The 16,688-nt window shown below is 43.9% G+C and overlaps 1 protein-coding gene across 1 annotated transcript in view; it reads right to left on the bottom strand.

Moving 5' to 3' along the window:
• Window positions 1-16,056, bottom strand: part of TPH2 (tryptophan hydroxylase 2) — a gene marked incomplete at both ends in the record, with an annotated part of 96,087 nt that extends 80,031 nt beyond the window's left edge. Inside the window, 5 exons of the mRNA XM_079774380.1 lie at window positions 5,685-5,752; window positions 10,361-10,461; window positions 10,572-10,755; window positions 13,495-13,647; window positions 15,952-16,056. Coding sequence (XP_079630506.1) covers window positions 5,685-5,752; window positions 10,361-10,461; window positions 10,572-10,755; window positions 13,495-13,647; window positions 15,952-16,056 — 611 coding nt within the window. The remainder of the gene's footprint in view (window positions 1-5,684; window positions 5,753-10,360; window positions 10,462-10,571; window positions 10,756-13,494; window positions 13,648-15,951) is intronic.
• Between the last annotated feature and the right edge of the window lie 632 nt (window positions 16,057-16,688).

The following is a 16,688-nucleotide window of genomic DNA, read 5'->3' as shown; positions in this document are numbered from 1 at the left end:
TCGACACTCAACCACTGAACCATGCCAGTGGGCTCCATTGACTTTTAGAGAGAGTGGGAGAGAGAGAGAGAGAGAAACATTGATGTGAAAGACACATCAATTGGTTGCCTCCCGCATGTGCCCAACCAGTGCTAAGGATCGAGCCTGTAACTGAGGTCCATGCCCCGACCAGAACTGAACCCAGGACCCTTTAGTCTGTGGACTGATGCTCTATCCACTGAGCCAAACCAGCTAGGGTGGATCCCTGGGATTGAAATCAAATGAGTTTCCTTGGAAAATTGGGGAATTTTCCAACTTTAATTAAAGCAAATTATGACATGTTGAAACGCTCTTGTTTACCTTACCCACTGACATTTGCTTTTACTTATTTGCATTTCAGATTCCATGGACTAAAAAGATAAATAAATAAATAAGGAAAGCACAAAGGAAGCAGCCCCATGAGAAGAATATGAGGTTCATGTACCGCCTTAATTTCAACCAGGAGAAAGCGCATTCATAACCAAACACAATCACAGTAATATTCAAAATCAACTTAAGCAAACGAGAGGGGCATATTAAAGTCAGAGCTCGGGGCCTCTTTCCAGGACAGTACGATAGATTGAAATAACTACCGCCCCTCCACACACCACTAATACAATTCAATTAAATATGCATGCATATTGTTGGGGAATAATCATTATAATAGCCCCCAAAGAAAAATCTGTTTATTTCTAGTCAACCGGAAAACAAAAAACAAAAAACGGTATTACTCATTTTTCCTCCAACAATATAGCAATTGTGAAACCCACAGAAATGCAGGAAAGCTAATGTCAAGCTTAACATATGGAGGTGCCAATGACAGAAACCTGGAGAGTATCACACAGACCTTATAGCTACAACAGCACAGTCATCATTTTCCCTTCCTCCGCACGCCGTCTGCCCCCCACGCACCGCCATTGCCAGTGACTGCAGGTCTGTATGCGCTTCACATATCTCATCCCGGGGTCCTCTGTGCTTGTTTACACTAGAATTTCTTTTCTTTGGGCTGGGGAGGACTGGCTGTGACCCGCATCCATTACCCATGATGTTAAAACAGTGCCCTGTCATTCCAGGACCTTCATTCTCAGGTCTTCTATGGAGACTGCTATTTGCACTAATGAATGCTTCCTCCCTGTTATTGGTGAGGCAGTTAGGTCTTCCTGACACTTGTGGCCACAGCGCTCAGGCATGCCTGCAGGCGGCAGCGGGCCTCTGGGTAATCAATCATGTTTCTCGGCAGCGCTGTCAATCAGGAAGGCACCTGAGTGGCACCTATCGACAATTCTCAGTGTGCTGACACGGTCCCCAGGCCCTCTCCTCTCTCAGGCTCATGGTTATACAGACTTCGAGCCTGCTGTTTTCTCATCACAGAGTGGAATTGTTTCATTTTCCTCTGCATGGGTTGATTCTCCCCCCTGCTTTATCCTTTCAAGACTATCACAGAAAATATAGTATTCAACACAAATGCCCCAGAGGGCTTCCTGGCCATGTTTCAATAGATATTATTCGGTACTTCATATCTTTTCCTTCCCCTTCCCTGTGCACCCCTCAGACGACATCCTGCCAATCCCTGCGGCACCCCCAAGCCATCTCTGCTCCGTCTTTGTCTATATTTCCGACCATATATTTGACTTCTTCTCCGTGTCCTGGAAGCCTTAATGAACTATCAACAGGAAATTAAATTCGTCTCCCCATGTCAGAATGGTCTCTAATTTTATCACCAAACTATGTTTGCAGGGACCCCACACGCTGGGTGTTTTCAGCACCACCCAATTTCAGATGATCTGCTTCTCAGACCTGTGGTTCAAGCTTTGGCTTGGAAATCAGATCACAGCTCTCGGCCAAGAAGCCACTCAAACGCGCTTATTTTAAGTAATTACTGTATTGACATCTTTTTCCTTTGCTCACTCAGAAAGCCATTAGCACTAGAAAAAGATCTATTTCAACCAGAAACTGTAGCTTTCTTTTTTGTCAAATAAAAGCAAACCTCGCTTACCGCGTGGCAAGCTGGAGACAATGACCCAGGCCCCACTAGGGACTCGCGCGTACCTGTGCCCCACCCCCACCAGCACCAGAACGCAAGCCTGAGCCTTGCCCTCAGCTTGCAAACACACACGTATTTGCACAGAAACACACAGGTATTTACACACACACAAATGGCTAGCCCTTATCCATCCTCAAAGTCATACACGCAGAAGCCACAGCAGTGATGGCGTGACGGACACTAAGCAATGACCTCTTTCTCTCTACGTCCCACAAGTCCCTGATTGAAGCCCTCCCTGGGCACCTTCCTCACTCTGTCCACAACAAGAAGCACCCGAGGCAACTGGCGATCTGTTATCCGTATCTGCAGCTTCCCCCCACACACACACACAAATGGGAACGTAATTGCTCTCTATGAAATCTCTCCACAGAGAAGGATGTTGGTCAGCACAAAATGCATCGGTACATACAACAGCCTTTGAGTGGGAAACCGAAGAAGTTTTACTCCCGGGATTACTTCCAGGGACACTTGAACTGCAGTGTTTGTTAAGGTGGCAGCAAAAACAATGGTGTTAACACAGCTAAAGAATTAAACAATAGGTCACCTGGAAACTGAAGACAGTCTGTGCACAGGGAAAGGGGAGGCTGTCATAATAACTGACAGTTATGGTCACAAATCACGTGCTGGGCACTGTGCAAAGCACAGCCGTGGGTTCTCTTTCCTAGTCCTTACCACAGCCCCGAGAGGTGGGTTCTATTGTTAGAGACTCTTCCCCGATGAAGCAACGGGGGCACGGTGATGGTGGTCACCCCAGGAGGAAGCCGTGGAGGCAGGACTCAAGCCCCAGACAGCCTGGCTCCGGTGGCCCAGGTTTCCATCACGTTATTCTGGGCACTCAGGCTGACTCAGCATTGTCCAGGGGAGAGGGCTGCAACGGTCTTGGGCCCCAAACTCTCTTCAATAGCCTCCGCTTTGACTGTATCGCCACAAAATAGCCTGCAGGTTATAATTTGGCCTCTCTGGTGTCATGACCACAGGGAGCCTGCGTGAGACCTAGGAGAGGAGTTTCTCCCTGTAAAATGATGACTTGCTGGTGTCCTGCCTACCTCAGCCGCCTGAACCTTCAGTTACGGAGAATCAGGCCTGGACCCTGAGCACAGCCCCACTCTGCAAACTGGGGCCGCACCCTGGAACACTGCAGCTCCCTCGGGCCCCAGCCAGCCCCCCTTCGTATAAAATCCCCACCGTTTCCAGCCTCCAATTTTGACTTGTTTCCCATAGACACCACATCTCCGTGTCCCTCTGGCGCTAAGGGAAACTGGCAAATGCAAACCTGTGAAAACTTTGAGAGCCTCGCCCTCCATCGTTTCTACTATGTGCCCATTTCCTCTCCTCTCCATATAAACACGTTTAACACCAAAGGACTCCCCATAGCAATGCTTCTTAAAACTGGTTGACTCATATATATCAATTCTATTAGTGTTATCACAATACCAGCTCGCCTTCATCCAGCTTGGGCTCTGTCAAGAAGAAATAAATGACATTTGAGCTAGCTCCTTGATCACTATGCTAACAAAATCCTTTATATACCACAGTATATATAATATACTGCATATGAAATACATTTGTATCTATCTTTTATCTAAAGGAAAAGGCTCTGCCATGTCCCCACAGGTCCCAAAGGCATGTCCTGCTCACCCCTTTCTTTTTTTTTCTTTCTTTTTAAAAATATTTTATTGATTCTTTACAGAGAGGAAGGGAGAGGGATAGAGAGTTAGAAACATCGATGAGAGAAACATCAATCAGCTGCCTCCTGTACACCTCCTACTGGGGATGTGCCCGCAACCAAGGTACATGCCCTTGACCGGAATCAAACCTGGGACTTTTCAGTTCGCAGGTCGACACTCTATCCACTGAGCCAAACCGGTCAGGGCTGCCCACCCCTTTCTAAGGACCCACCTCTGCAGGCATGGCCTGATTCCACAGGCAGGGTCTGTGAACCAAGGGGAGTTCATTTTTTTCTTTTCTTTTTTTATATTTTTTTATTGATTTCAGAGAGGAAGGAAGAGGGAGAGACAGAAACATCAATGATGAGGAGAATCATTGATTGACTGCCTCCTGCACACCCCACACTGGGGATCCAGCCTGAAATCTAGACTTGTGCCCCTACTGGGAATCGAACCTGGTGACTTCCTGGTTCACAGGTCAATGCTCAACCACTGAGCCATGCCGGCTAGGCAGGGAGCTCATCTTAACACTCACAACCACTGATCAGGGCCTGATGTGAAAAAGTGAGCATGGCCATCAGCGTGCTGTCTTGGCAACCTGACGGGGAAACACTGGAAGACAAAGTTAGAGTACGGTGCTGAGGATTTAAGGGGGCAGGAGGTTGGGCTTGAGCCTGGACAAGCCATCAGCACACTGACATTGTGAGGGGGTAGAAAGTCACAGTAGTTTAAAAAGGGTCAAGGAGCTGCGTGCAACAGAAGAGATGAGAATGGAGAAGACACATGTGGAAAAGCATGTGCCAAGTAGTCCTGGTTTTCAGGATTAGAAACATAGTAGAGGAAGAATGAAGGATGCAGGGGGTTTGGTAAGAGGAAAGGAAGAGCACCAGAGCATCCAGGGAAATTAGAAATGAGCAAATGACTGGCCCAATCAGATGACTGGCCCTGTGTGTGATATGATATCCTCTCATTTTTGTCTTAAGCACCTGTGTGTCATATTTCTTAAAATGAAAGAAAGAAAGAAAGAAAGAAAGAAAGAAAGAAAGAAAGAAAGAAAGAAAGAAAGAAAGAAAGAAAGAGTGGGAAGGAAACAGATACCTTGTATAACACATGTAATGTCCTAAATTCTCACCAAGGACAAACTTGCCCCACAGGACAGTTGAGTTTCTCACCTAGTCTCAACTAGAATAAGAAAGAATCTTTCCTGCCAGGTATGGATTTATATTTTGTCCTGATGACAAGATTTATGTAGCTGATCACATACCAGACAAAGTAAAGGCAGCACCATGATGGGCTACAAGTTTTATTGGTGTGAGGCCTAACGTTTACTCCATTTTTCTAGACATGGCCTGCAGTCAACACACTACATCATCGCCTGTCGCAGTCCCCTGTCACAGCCATCTAATACCATGCACAATGCACGGTCCTCACCCCAATCCTTAGGTTCTTTCATTTCCTCCCCACCCTGAGCCAGGATTGGGTCTGAAACTCTCCAATTTCCAGGAAGTTTCCCTTTCCACACAAAGCAAACACATCTCTTTCCACTACGGCTGCTCACATGAGCCCTTTCGCCATTCTTGCTGAATCCCCTACTTTCATTGGGGCCACTAGACATTGAGGGAGGTTACGAAAAACTCAAATCAAAAGCAAAATGAAAACACAGTTTCTGGGCCCTGCAGAGTGGACAAAAGCGGCTCCTTCGTGGAGCTGCGAACACAATGGTGAAAATGTAGCACTTGGCATGGGGCCCAACGGTCTCATTCTTTCACAGTGGTGCCCAGATGTCAAGCATCAGTGTTGGTATTTAATGCCCACAGAGTTGGTGAGTGTTTAAAATGGTTCAGATCTGCCTTCGGAAAAGTCACAGCGAAGAGAAGGTGGGTCTGTTTAACACAGCGTGTGCTTTTCTAACCAGCCAGTGACAAGTTGCAGAAAACAGTTACACGGGTACTTACTATTTATAACTCATGGCCACATCCACAAAATACTTTCTTCTCTGTCGATAGACATTGTCCTTAAATCCCTTAAACAGAAGAGAGATGACGTTATTTAACAGAAAGCCCAAAAGTGAGCTGCAGAAGGCCTCAAAGGACATTGCTGTGGTGCTGACTGACTACTCAATTCAAATGGAAATGTGTATCCTTGCATGACATCTTCATGACACAGGCAGAAGCAAACTGAGCTTACAACAGTAAAACCTCATTAGCCCGGGACCGTGCTAATTTGGGATGTGTGGGAATTCAGGTTAAAGTTTACCTTTCCACTAAGTGGGCAGAATGGCTTAGTTAAGCAAATTGATACTGTGGGCTATATCTTTTGGTTTTCATTTGCATGTAATTGATCTTCATCATAAATTAATATTATCCTTTCCATTAAAACAGGTCCCTTTAACCTGATTATTCAGTAAGTTAACCTAAATTTAATTTCTTTGTGTAAATATCAATAAATGTTCATTTATTTAAAACTCATTCATTCACAATAATTATCAAATCCCCAAATTAGCATGAATTAAAGAGGTTTTGCTGTATCTTGAGTACAGCCACATGATGCAAAACCAATTTTAAGGGATTCATGCACAGGAGAGCGAGTCCGCTCCATTCCACCCTGAGTCCCCAGGAGTCTGATGAGTTTTTAGCAACTTCAAGACTTTTATTCATTGTCATAACACCTGGGAAATTAAACAGCCTGCCTGTCATTCTTCAGTCAAGTGGAATCCTTCTGAGAGGACTTCTGGTTTTACTCAAAAATCTCTCCTCTTGTCAATAGACTTTCCATTTTCTTTCTCTTCAGAGGGTGTTTCTTCAAAGTGCTGGGAGCCCAGAAGGAATTATTTCAATTTAACTTTCTATTGATGCAGCCCCAAAAGATAAGCAGGAAGCAGTGGCCACTCTGAGAAGGGAGGCCAGGCAAGATGGACAGGCCAGTGAGATCACGGGTCTGAGAGGGGAGCTGCCACAGGCCCACACGGGCCCACATGGCCCACACAGGCCCAGCTGCCCTCTGCTGCAACTTCTGCAAGGTGGGCTGTTCAACAGTAACTCAAACTCATAGAAAACCGTTGCATTCTCTCTCCTGGCTGAAGAACTGGCCTTCAGGCCAGAAACCTTCCCAGGACCCTGCTGGACAGAAATGACGAGCTTCAATCACCAACAGCCTTTCTCTCGGGAAGCACAAGAGAGTTCCCGATGGGGAGGGAGATGAGGGCCCTGAGATCACCCAGACACCTTGCAGCCATGCAGCTTCCTGCCCTGGAAGCCAGCACTTTCTTCCTCTTGCTATGAACTGGGAGTTTTTAAACGGGCTCATAGGCAGGCGTGGGGAGCCTTAAAACGAGTGTATACAAAATTCCGTGACCAGAGTTACCACAGTCACAAAGGGGTCTGGGACCTAAAAAGACAACTCCTGATGCAGAGGGGATGTGTGATCCTGCTAGAGAGGGCGAGTTTCAGCACTCACTGGGAACGCCAGGCAACCTGGGAGGGCGAAACTGAAGAGACCCAAGCACCTTTGTTACTCAAAAAGAAAGCAGGCCAGGACAAAAGGAAAAGAGTCGTATGAAAAGCACAGCATCTGTTCCCCAGTTCCTGCCAAACCGGACACCATGGTAACAGCATCATAATCTGCTGGGCTTCCTGAAGACTCTCAATGGTCTCTCCTCAGCGAACACCTGCACCTTTTCCAGGCATGCGGAGAGTGATTCACTCATCACGCCTCATTAGCCCAGGGTGGCGGTGATTACATGAACGTGTGGGCAGTCTACAGCTTCCGGGACTGAATCCTGGGCCCGCAAAATAAAACGGGGATGCTGACTACCCTGGGGATCAGAGACACAGCATTCCATCACTCGGGACTGAGGCCAGGGGCAAGGGTACCAGATAAAATACAGATACAGGACACATACAATATTTGGGGCATTCTTCTAAGAAACAATTATTTGTTGTTTACTTGAAAGGAAACTGTAAATGAGCAGCCTATATATACTTATGTGCTAAATCTGGCAACCCTAGCACCCGGAAATAGCTGCTGGACAACCCCCCCTTCCTCTCTCAGTTTCAGCCAAGGGAAACTGAAGCCAGGCTGGCAGCCCGAAGAGCTCAGCTCACTGGACGCTGGCACTCAAGGAGCTATCCCACATACGTCAGCCCTGGTGGGATTTCAGAGTCACCGGGGAGCTTTAAATACTACGCAAACCCCAGGCGCATTCCCAGGCGTTCTGATTTAAGCACCCTGAAATGAGGCCCTGGCTTGAGTCTGTTTTTTCATTCCCCACAGATGATTTGAATGGAAAGCTAGGCTGAGATGCACGGAGCTAGGACATTTGTTCTCAAACGTTAGCGCTCATGAACGAGCACCTTGTGGGAGGACCTTGAACCAGTCTAGATCCTTGCTACTCAGAGTGTGGTCCTGGAAATGCTAGGACCCTCTCTAGAATCTCGGGACCCCCATCTGCATTTTGAGAAGATATTCCAGGTGACTTGTTTGTCCATTAGCGTTTGGGAGGCCCTGGCCTAGATAGATAGTTAACCCTTTCCGGGGCGCCTCCGCGGCTGACTCTTACATCCCCAGCCCCTTCTGAGCCATCCCAGCTCTAGGGGACCCATCCTCATGCAATAACCTCTCAGAACTGGGATTCTTCTGAAGCTCAAAAAGGCCTTGGACAACATTTCTGTCCTCATCAAATAATAACATAAAAAACACCAACTTACCAATATCAAATTGTGCACAATGAACATTTGGTGTGCTTATAAAAGAAACATGTATGGTTTTAAAAAAATGAGTGAGGTAGGAGGTTGCTAACTACTTGCAATTATTTAAAGTGGCTGTAAAGAAAATAAGAAAAGGCATCATAAGGTGGGTGTAATTAGGGATAATGGAACAAAATTAAGCACAAGACAATGTACACTGAGTATTGAATACATTTTTTCACAGCAAGGTCAGTGGTTCCTGTGGTTGTTCCATCAAAAGGATTGACCCCCTTTCTCCAGGTAAGTAATTTTCAAACTAGACTGAGGGGAGCATTTGGAGAGAGGTTACCGAGAAATCCTTTACTGCCCAGGCATTGATCTGGATGATTTAATACGGCACTTCCATTCCTGGAATTGGGTATTTACTCGCCAAAATGCTTTCCACTTATTTTATTAACTATGCTTTTCAAATGCCCCTTTGAGGTCAATAAGAATTTTATTTCCACTTTTACATAAGGAATTTGAGACACAGAGGTAGGGAGACTTGCCCAAGGTCATCCTGCAAGTTAACAGCTGGTGTCTGGGCAGTGACCTCACTGCTAATCTCTTAAACCAAACCTCTGTGCTAATTCTGACTCCTCTGGAGGGGGAGAAGGGGAAGATGACAAATGGATGATGGCTGAAGGCACTTTTGAGTGTTTTTCTAATGTTCAGGAGTCTTACCTGTGAATTACTGTGAATTATCCTGAAACGTCAGGCTATGATGGCAAATATGACACTCTGTGTCTGAGTGAATTCAACTTTTTGGGGGGGAAAATGCAAATAATGCAATTGAATTAGATCTGTTTGACCATTTGTCTGAACGATATGTTATGGGTTAGTTTGAATTGGTCTACAGTAACTCAAACTGGTTTGATTGAAAATCTTCCTCTTGTTGAATTTGTCATCGTTTTCTTCAAAGCAGAGGACTCAGACTTGAGTGTGGGCTTGTTACCACCAGCTCCTGATGCAGCTGGTCCCGGGACCACACGAGAACCTCTGCATGTAGTCCCACTATCAGATTTCCAGACTTCCTCCACTTAAATAAAATGAATATCTATAAGCCATTACCCTCAGACCACAAACACTCTTGTAAGCATGACCGATCTGCTTGGGTTTCGCCCTTTTATCTGCCTGTTTATAGACAAGGGGCACCGGGGGAAAACATGCTTGTAACGAATGAGGACATTGCTTATTTCTCCCAGACTATTAACTGTACTTCATTCTGGCCATAAAGAAGTTCCCGGTCTCTTGTGTTAAATAAAAACGAATGTAAAGGCGGAGGGAGGGAATAATGGGAAATGCTTACCTACGTATCATATTTCTTTCAAGGTGGTCATTTTTATTGGCGTAGGGGAGAGATGGTGGTAAATAGATTCCGGGCGGATGCGGAAAGAGATGCGTCTTCCATCACAGCCTTATTCTAATGCCCTCTGCCTTTCCATTGAGACTGAAGTCCACTCCATTGCTCTACTCCTAACTACCTCCAGTCAAGGAAAATAGCAAGGAGAATTTTATGCTCTCACTGAGCCCCATAATGCCAAGTCCTCCCTAGTTTCCCCAAAGAGTGATCAATTTCAGTTCGTCATTCTTCCAAGGGTCACCATCTGCAAGTATATTTCAGGCTGTCTAATTCTACAGAAATAATCTCCCAGGTTTAGAATCTCCGCCTCTGTCCAACCCTCTAAAAAATGAATGCTTTGTGGAAATGCCATCTTTCTAACCTGCTTCCAGCCAACGCATATTTACAGGGAAGCTTTCTCATCTAAAAGTCTGCTCGCAGTTATGGGGAATAAATAATAAATTGCTCTACAATTCAGCATTGACAGCACAGAACATGGCACAGTGCCTGGCACATGGATGGAACTGGGAGAGCGCGTGCGGAATGGATTTTACTGGACACTTACTGGGTGGTCAGCATCGAGCTCAGAACCATACATGAGCACTCTGTGAGAGCACTTGTCCAGTTCAGAGATCTTCCGGGGGAACCAGGGCACATCCTCTAGCTCTGTTGAAAACACAGTGCAGGATCAAAAACGTTAGCTCACAGATTGTGTGTTCCCCTTTGCAGCATTTGTCAGATTGCAAAACCACCCGACAAGCAAAAACTGGCCTTGCCTTCTTCCTCTGTCCAAATGTTCTCCGGCGGATTCAGCGTCAGGATTGTAGTCTGAAATTTCAGCGACTGAATGAGCTCGTTGAATTCTGTTTTGCCACACTCGAAGTCCACAAAGATCTCCACCTCTGAACTTCTTCGCCGGGATTTTCTGGACTCAATATGAACCATGTTGACATGTTTTTCCTGTGGGGATGTAAGCAACACCTCTGAATCACCTCCAGGCATAATGAAAGGAATGCCACCAGCTACTCTCCTTCAGCTTTAAACAAGGCACCCACTGCCCACAAAGGAAGAAAAGGCATTCTCCTCCCTCTTCGGTTAATGAAAACATGGAAATGTTTTCCTCCAGTGTTGCTATTAATAGGAATAGAGACTGTAATCAGTTTTCCTGTCTCATTTAAAAAAAAAAAAAAAGAGGGGCCTAGCTGGCATGACTCAGTGGTTGAAGGTCGACCTATGACCTGGGAGGTCACAGTTCGATTCCCGGTCAGGGTTTCAGTCTCGATTCCCAGTCTGGGGCATGCAGGAGGCAGCCAATCAATGATTCTCTCTCATCATTGATGTTTCTATCTCTCTCTCCCTCTCCCTCCTCTCTGAAATCAATAATAAAGAGGGGGACATTAATATAAAGGGCCCTATAAATTACAAACATCAGCATTTCCCAGAGCAGTCCACATCCCACTGGTTATTTGGGGAGCGGGAGGGGAATTAAGTTATATAATTCCCAGATTTATATTTCTACTTTCACATGCTTCCAAAAAACATGACTAAAACTCAAAACCCTCGTTTTATAGTGGTATGAAGTGTCCATTGTAATTTAAAGTTTAAAAATAAACTTTATAACGATTAGAAATAAAATAATCTTTGAAAAAAATAAGTAAGTAGTACAAGAGGCAGAAACGGGGACGGTGTTATGAAATGACTGAAGTTTGGGAAACATGGGCCGAAGTGTAGCCCGTCTGGTAGGGAAAGAAAAGGAAGAAAGGCAGCCAAGTGTGGCTCCCTGAAGGCCAAGAGAAACCAAACCGCAAACAAACAAGTACCCTAAACGGGACCACTTAGGAACTGTTCTCTCAGCAACCTCCAGGCCAGCTCCATACGAGAATGTTTTGTTGAAATCACCACCCCGTGATGGATTTCAGGAGTAAAAGTCTCCTTACAATAAGGTGTTTGAGTGATGGCAGCAATTTAATACTTGAACCTCAGGTTTAAATTTCCCCGGGGATGTAGTCTTCCTTTCCCCTGAGTTAACTGAAGACTTAAGTTCTCCTCTCACCCTAACCCACCCCCAAATAAGCAGGCCCCTCCCCATCGCTCCGGATGGCACACTCTGATTATCAGCAGGATTCCCAGCAGGGTCCTGGGCGGTCTCAGAATCCTCAGCACAGGAGCAGGAGAGGTGGTTTCCCATGCCACTCAAACAGCATCCTCCTCGGTATAAAGAAACTACTGGTAGTCCTGCGACTAGGAAACGAAATGCCATGATTCTGTTTCGATTAACCTTTGCGCTGATGCCACATTTTCTAAACTGGCCGATGATAAAGGTGAGACTAATAGGAAGTTCAAAGTTCGAGAGTCTTCACGCAGATTGTGTCCCTTTGGACTTTTAATGTCCTCCGCTTGAAGCCGAGTAGGTATTTTTAGACAAGGGAACTGAGGTCCATAGGGGTTAAGTGGTTTAGCGAAGACCCCATGACTAGCCGATGGCCAAGTGAAAACGCAGGGTTGCTAACTCCTTCTCCAGGGTTTTCTCCACTGCACCCAGCTGTCTAATTGAATTGCCCTGCCGTTGGGCACTGTATGCAGACAGCGCTGGATGATATAATTATGTGTAAAATATTTCCCCAGATTTCCATTACAACTGTTTATGGTGCCTGATCCTTTCTCCAAGGTCAAAAGAGAACAAGGAAATATTTGCCAAATCGGGCTGCTAATTCCCCCTCTACAGTCATCAAAGAGACATTACAATAATGCCTCATATCTGTACACTTGACCAAGCATTTTCACTCATATTATTTCATCACAACAACCTTATTAGGTAAGAAGAATTACTGCTATTTCACAATTGAAGAAATTGAACGTAGGAAGCAGCTATGATTTAGCCAAGCCAGGAGAACACAGGTCTGAATCCTCTGACTGTAATTCCATCTTTTCACTGCACTAGGAGCCCCAGGCACCGTAAAGAGATCGGCACCCTATCTTAGCTCATCAGCAGCCATTGCCTCCCCCCAAAATGCATTTGTAAAGGAGGGTGCCTTCTGAAGAGTAGAGGAACCATCGGGTATGCCCTGACAAGCAGGCAGTAGTTTTTCTGGATTTTTCTAACCTCATTCTCAACCAGGCTCTTTCTTCAGTGTTTAAACCACCCATTTGGGCCTGAAAAAAAAAAAGAAAGGCTACTGCATTTCCTTAAGCAAAAGAGAAAACTTAGATATAAGGAGAGTGACTCATCTTTACAAATGGCAAGTTCATGAAACAAGGAGGCTTAGGGGAATACCAAATGCCTATACTCAGGCATCTCATTTTATGCAGTAAATGTGCTTCCAAGACATGGGCATGATTCAAATGTTAAATCAAATCGGGCTGCAGGCTCTTAATATTTAAAGAGATCCTGGCGCTTTTTTTGTTTGTATTTCCAGGTGTGAGGCTCCCATTTTTTTAATCACTAACTGCTTCACCTGACAACAGTCTGCAGAATTACGAGTAGGCTAACTCTGAATTCATAAAACATAGTTCCCACTTCTCTGCTCATCTCATTGCTTGGCAGACCAACTCCCCTTGTAAAGCCTGATGAAGTTTGTTTTCTTCGAACCTTTCAACACATTATCCAGAAATGACTCAGTGATGTTTTGTAACAGACGACAGATTTGTAACCAAGCACACAGTCACTTTTAAAGGTATGTAATGATAGTGTACATTCACCTGAAAGAGTTTCAGCGCTTTGACCAATCCACCAACTTCATTTTTCAAAGAGAATACAACCGCCGTCTTGCCACTTTCAGTAGCCGTTTCACTTTTGCTGCTTCCCTTGTTGCCTTTCTTATCATCATTTTTGCCAGAGTTTGCTTTATTTAGCTTTAAGAAGGTAGAAACACACACATACACACATATTAGTTAGGAGTTCTCTTTCACTATATTTTTTCAGAGATTCCATTCATATGCTGGGAGCCCAGTAATCATATAAACTCAAGAAGGTGCTATGTCAGTTCATAACTTTTGATCCTAAATGTTGGTCTAATTTACTCTTGGAAACTATTTTCCACTGCTCTAAAACCTCATCCAGTGGTTGAAATTAAAGGGGGACCAGATTTGATTTACTTTAAGAGCAACAAACATCTGACGACCATAAAGTAAAAAATCTCATATATGAATAATACCTGCCTTTGTAAGTTTACTTTACAGCATAAAATTTGAACTGTTAGCCTAGTTGACTCATATGGAAACTATATTATTACTAAATACAACACAAAGGAGACCAAATGTGTATTTTTCACAATAATTTTAGTTTCGATTAAATCTTAAAAACAAAATATTCATTTCATTCTGAAATATGTCTAGACATGCACTGACATTGATCACCTCACTTTCTGAAGTTAGGTCCACATGGCCAATGGGTATCTATCTACAGAAGTTCAGCACGAAGGTATGTATTCATACAAGGCCATCTGTGTCAGCAGATGACATCTAAAAAGTAGCTGTTAATCCCTCTACCTAATCATTAGGCACAAAGATTAGAATCTGAGAAACTGAAAAAGACTAACACTTTATTAGCCATTCAAGAGACTATATATATGACTAAGTAATGACTATTAGTCCTTTTGACTAAAGATACAAATGGCAGCTTCCAGAAACTTGGGTCACATTGTCAGAAATGCAGAATAAAAAAGCTGGAAACTTTAATTTAACAAAGCAAACGTAGGGTGTACTCTTTTGTACATGCAAATGAGGAACTGGGTAAACAGAGAACTTTATCCCTGACAAATAGGGATTTAATACAATCTCACCCATCTATTAGTTCCTCATGAAACTGAGGAAAGTACGTTAGACATGGGACCCAGTGGGTAGTGATTTGCCATGTCTTCCTCTGATTTTCTACTGGCTTTATCTTCACATGTTAGTATTGTCTCACTCACTAGATTTGTATATCAGTACAAATATTTTATTACTTGACTTGAGGGAGAAAAATGTTTATGCAGATATTGGAGTTTGATAGTATGTTTAGTCATTAAAAGTTCAAATGTCGTAGTACTCTCACCATCTGCCTCCTCCTCACCACCTAACACAGAGATCTTACATATTTAAGTAGCATAACTCTGAGTTTTCCTTCTAGCAATACATTATAACTTCAAAATTCCTCCATGGAATATCTCATCCAAATATTCATGATATTTAAATGTTAGAAAATCTATGTTTAAGTTTTTTGGTCTTATTTTTGCATATTGATTTAAATAGTTCTACAAAACTTGCCCTGATTACGTTTCAACATTTTTAGCAGTAATAATATACCAGTACAATACAACCCTCCGGCACAGAGTTGGAGCTATAATGTTAAAACAGATTTTTCTATGATACAGACTGAATTATTATTGGTTGATAAAGTCTGATAGTACAATAATGAAATAACATTTAATATTTTTAATGACTAGAAATATGAATACATTTTTCTTTTAGTGTCTTTTTTTATTAAATCCCATGACTATTACCTCAAATCAGAATCTAAAATCCTGCAAAATGTTACTTTTTTATTCTCTTAATCTTTAAATATAAAAACTATCTTAAATATTGAAACAAGTGGTGTATTGCTTTCATATTCCATCAATTAAACTGAATAAAATGGAGTACTGAGCAATGCAGGAAACTGTTGAAAGGAACTCAATCTTTCTTTTATTCTAATAACCAACACCCATACAGTAAAGTAGAAAAGAATAGTTCTGTGTTTGAAGGTCAGTCTTTGTAGATGGAATGGGGTATAGGAGAAGCAGTAATCTTGCAGGAACCCTGAAAATCTATTTCATTTCTTCTCCCTGTTCCTTCTCATAATAAATGGCCTTTCAAAATTGGACACACTTTTGGGGGTGTGGATATGCCACATTGGCCTATATAACCTTTCGTTGATGTTCAGGACCTTCTTTGCTTTCCCCTTACACATTCTGAGGAAAAGAAGTTTAGCATGTAGCAATCAGTACACCTGCTTTACTTTATGGAGAGAGAAGGAAGACTGGAGGCAGACAGGAGGGAGGCAGGGTACACAGATAGAGGAAGGAGTTGAGGTGTGTGTGCTTACTCTACACCAGGTGTCCATATGACAATATGGCAGGATGAGACAATTGCTACCCTAGAAAATACTCTCTAGACGAGTTCCAGATACTCAGTACTCACTGTTAAGCTGCCAAGTGGCTGATGCTCTTCGGGCACCGCTGAATCCAGAGAAAGCCCTCTCCTTGCCCAGTATTTACTGGAAAACATCATCATTGCCGGCTGCATGGATCCCGATGTAATTTTCTTTCTCTGCAGCAGGGGGGACTAGAGGGGTAGTAGCTGCGCTGGTGGAGATTGAGAAAGGAGCGTGAGAACAGCAGCCCGCTCGGGGCGCTGTCCAGAACCCTGGTGCTGAAGAGCAATGTGAATCCTCCCCTCCCAGGGCTCCTTTATATGAGTGACTGGGGACTGATGGAAGGCCGATAAGAAAGAAACTCATTTCTGGCTGTTGATGGCCACAGTCAGATTACAGACCTGAAGCCTGGGGTTATCTGTGCTCATGATGCGATTTGTTTCATAGGTCGAGTAGCCGTTTGGACGTGGGTGATGGAGAACAATACATAATAGGGTGTTATTTGTAAAAGAAAGTATCTGTCCCTGATGTTAGCTCTCATTTCTCAAACCCACTACTGGCAAGTTAACCTCAGTCTTTAGGTGACTATGAATTCAAAGATTTTGTGCTTTCTTTTCAAAAGGACAGTTTTTTGAGAATCAGCACTGCTGAATCCCTAAGCCATTTTATTTTATATGAATAAGCTTTTTCGGATCTGTTGTGTGTGGACATGTGCATGTGTGATGGCTTTCATAAAGGCACTGCTTTGCAATTGTGTGATGCCGTTTTGTGTTAATAGTCAGGC

This window comes from Cnephaeus nilssonii, assembly GCF_951640355.1.
Source record: "Cnephaeus nilssonii genome assembly, chromosome: 6".
Lineage (NCBI taxonomy): Eukaryota > Metazoa > Chordata > Mammalia > Chiroptera > Vespertilionidae > Cnephaeus > Cnephaeus nilssonii.
This window is presented reverse-complemented; position numbering and strand designations above follow the sequence as displayed.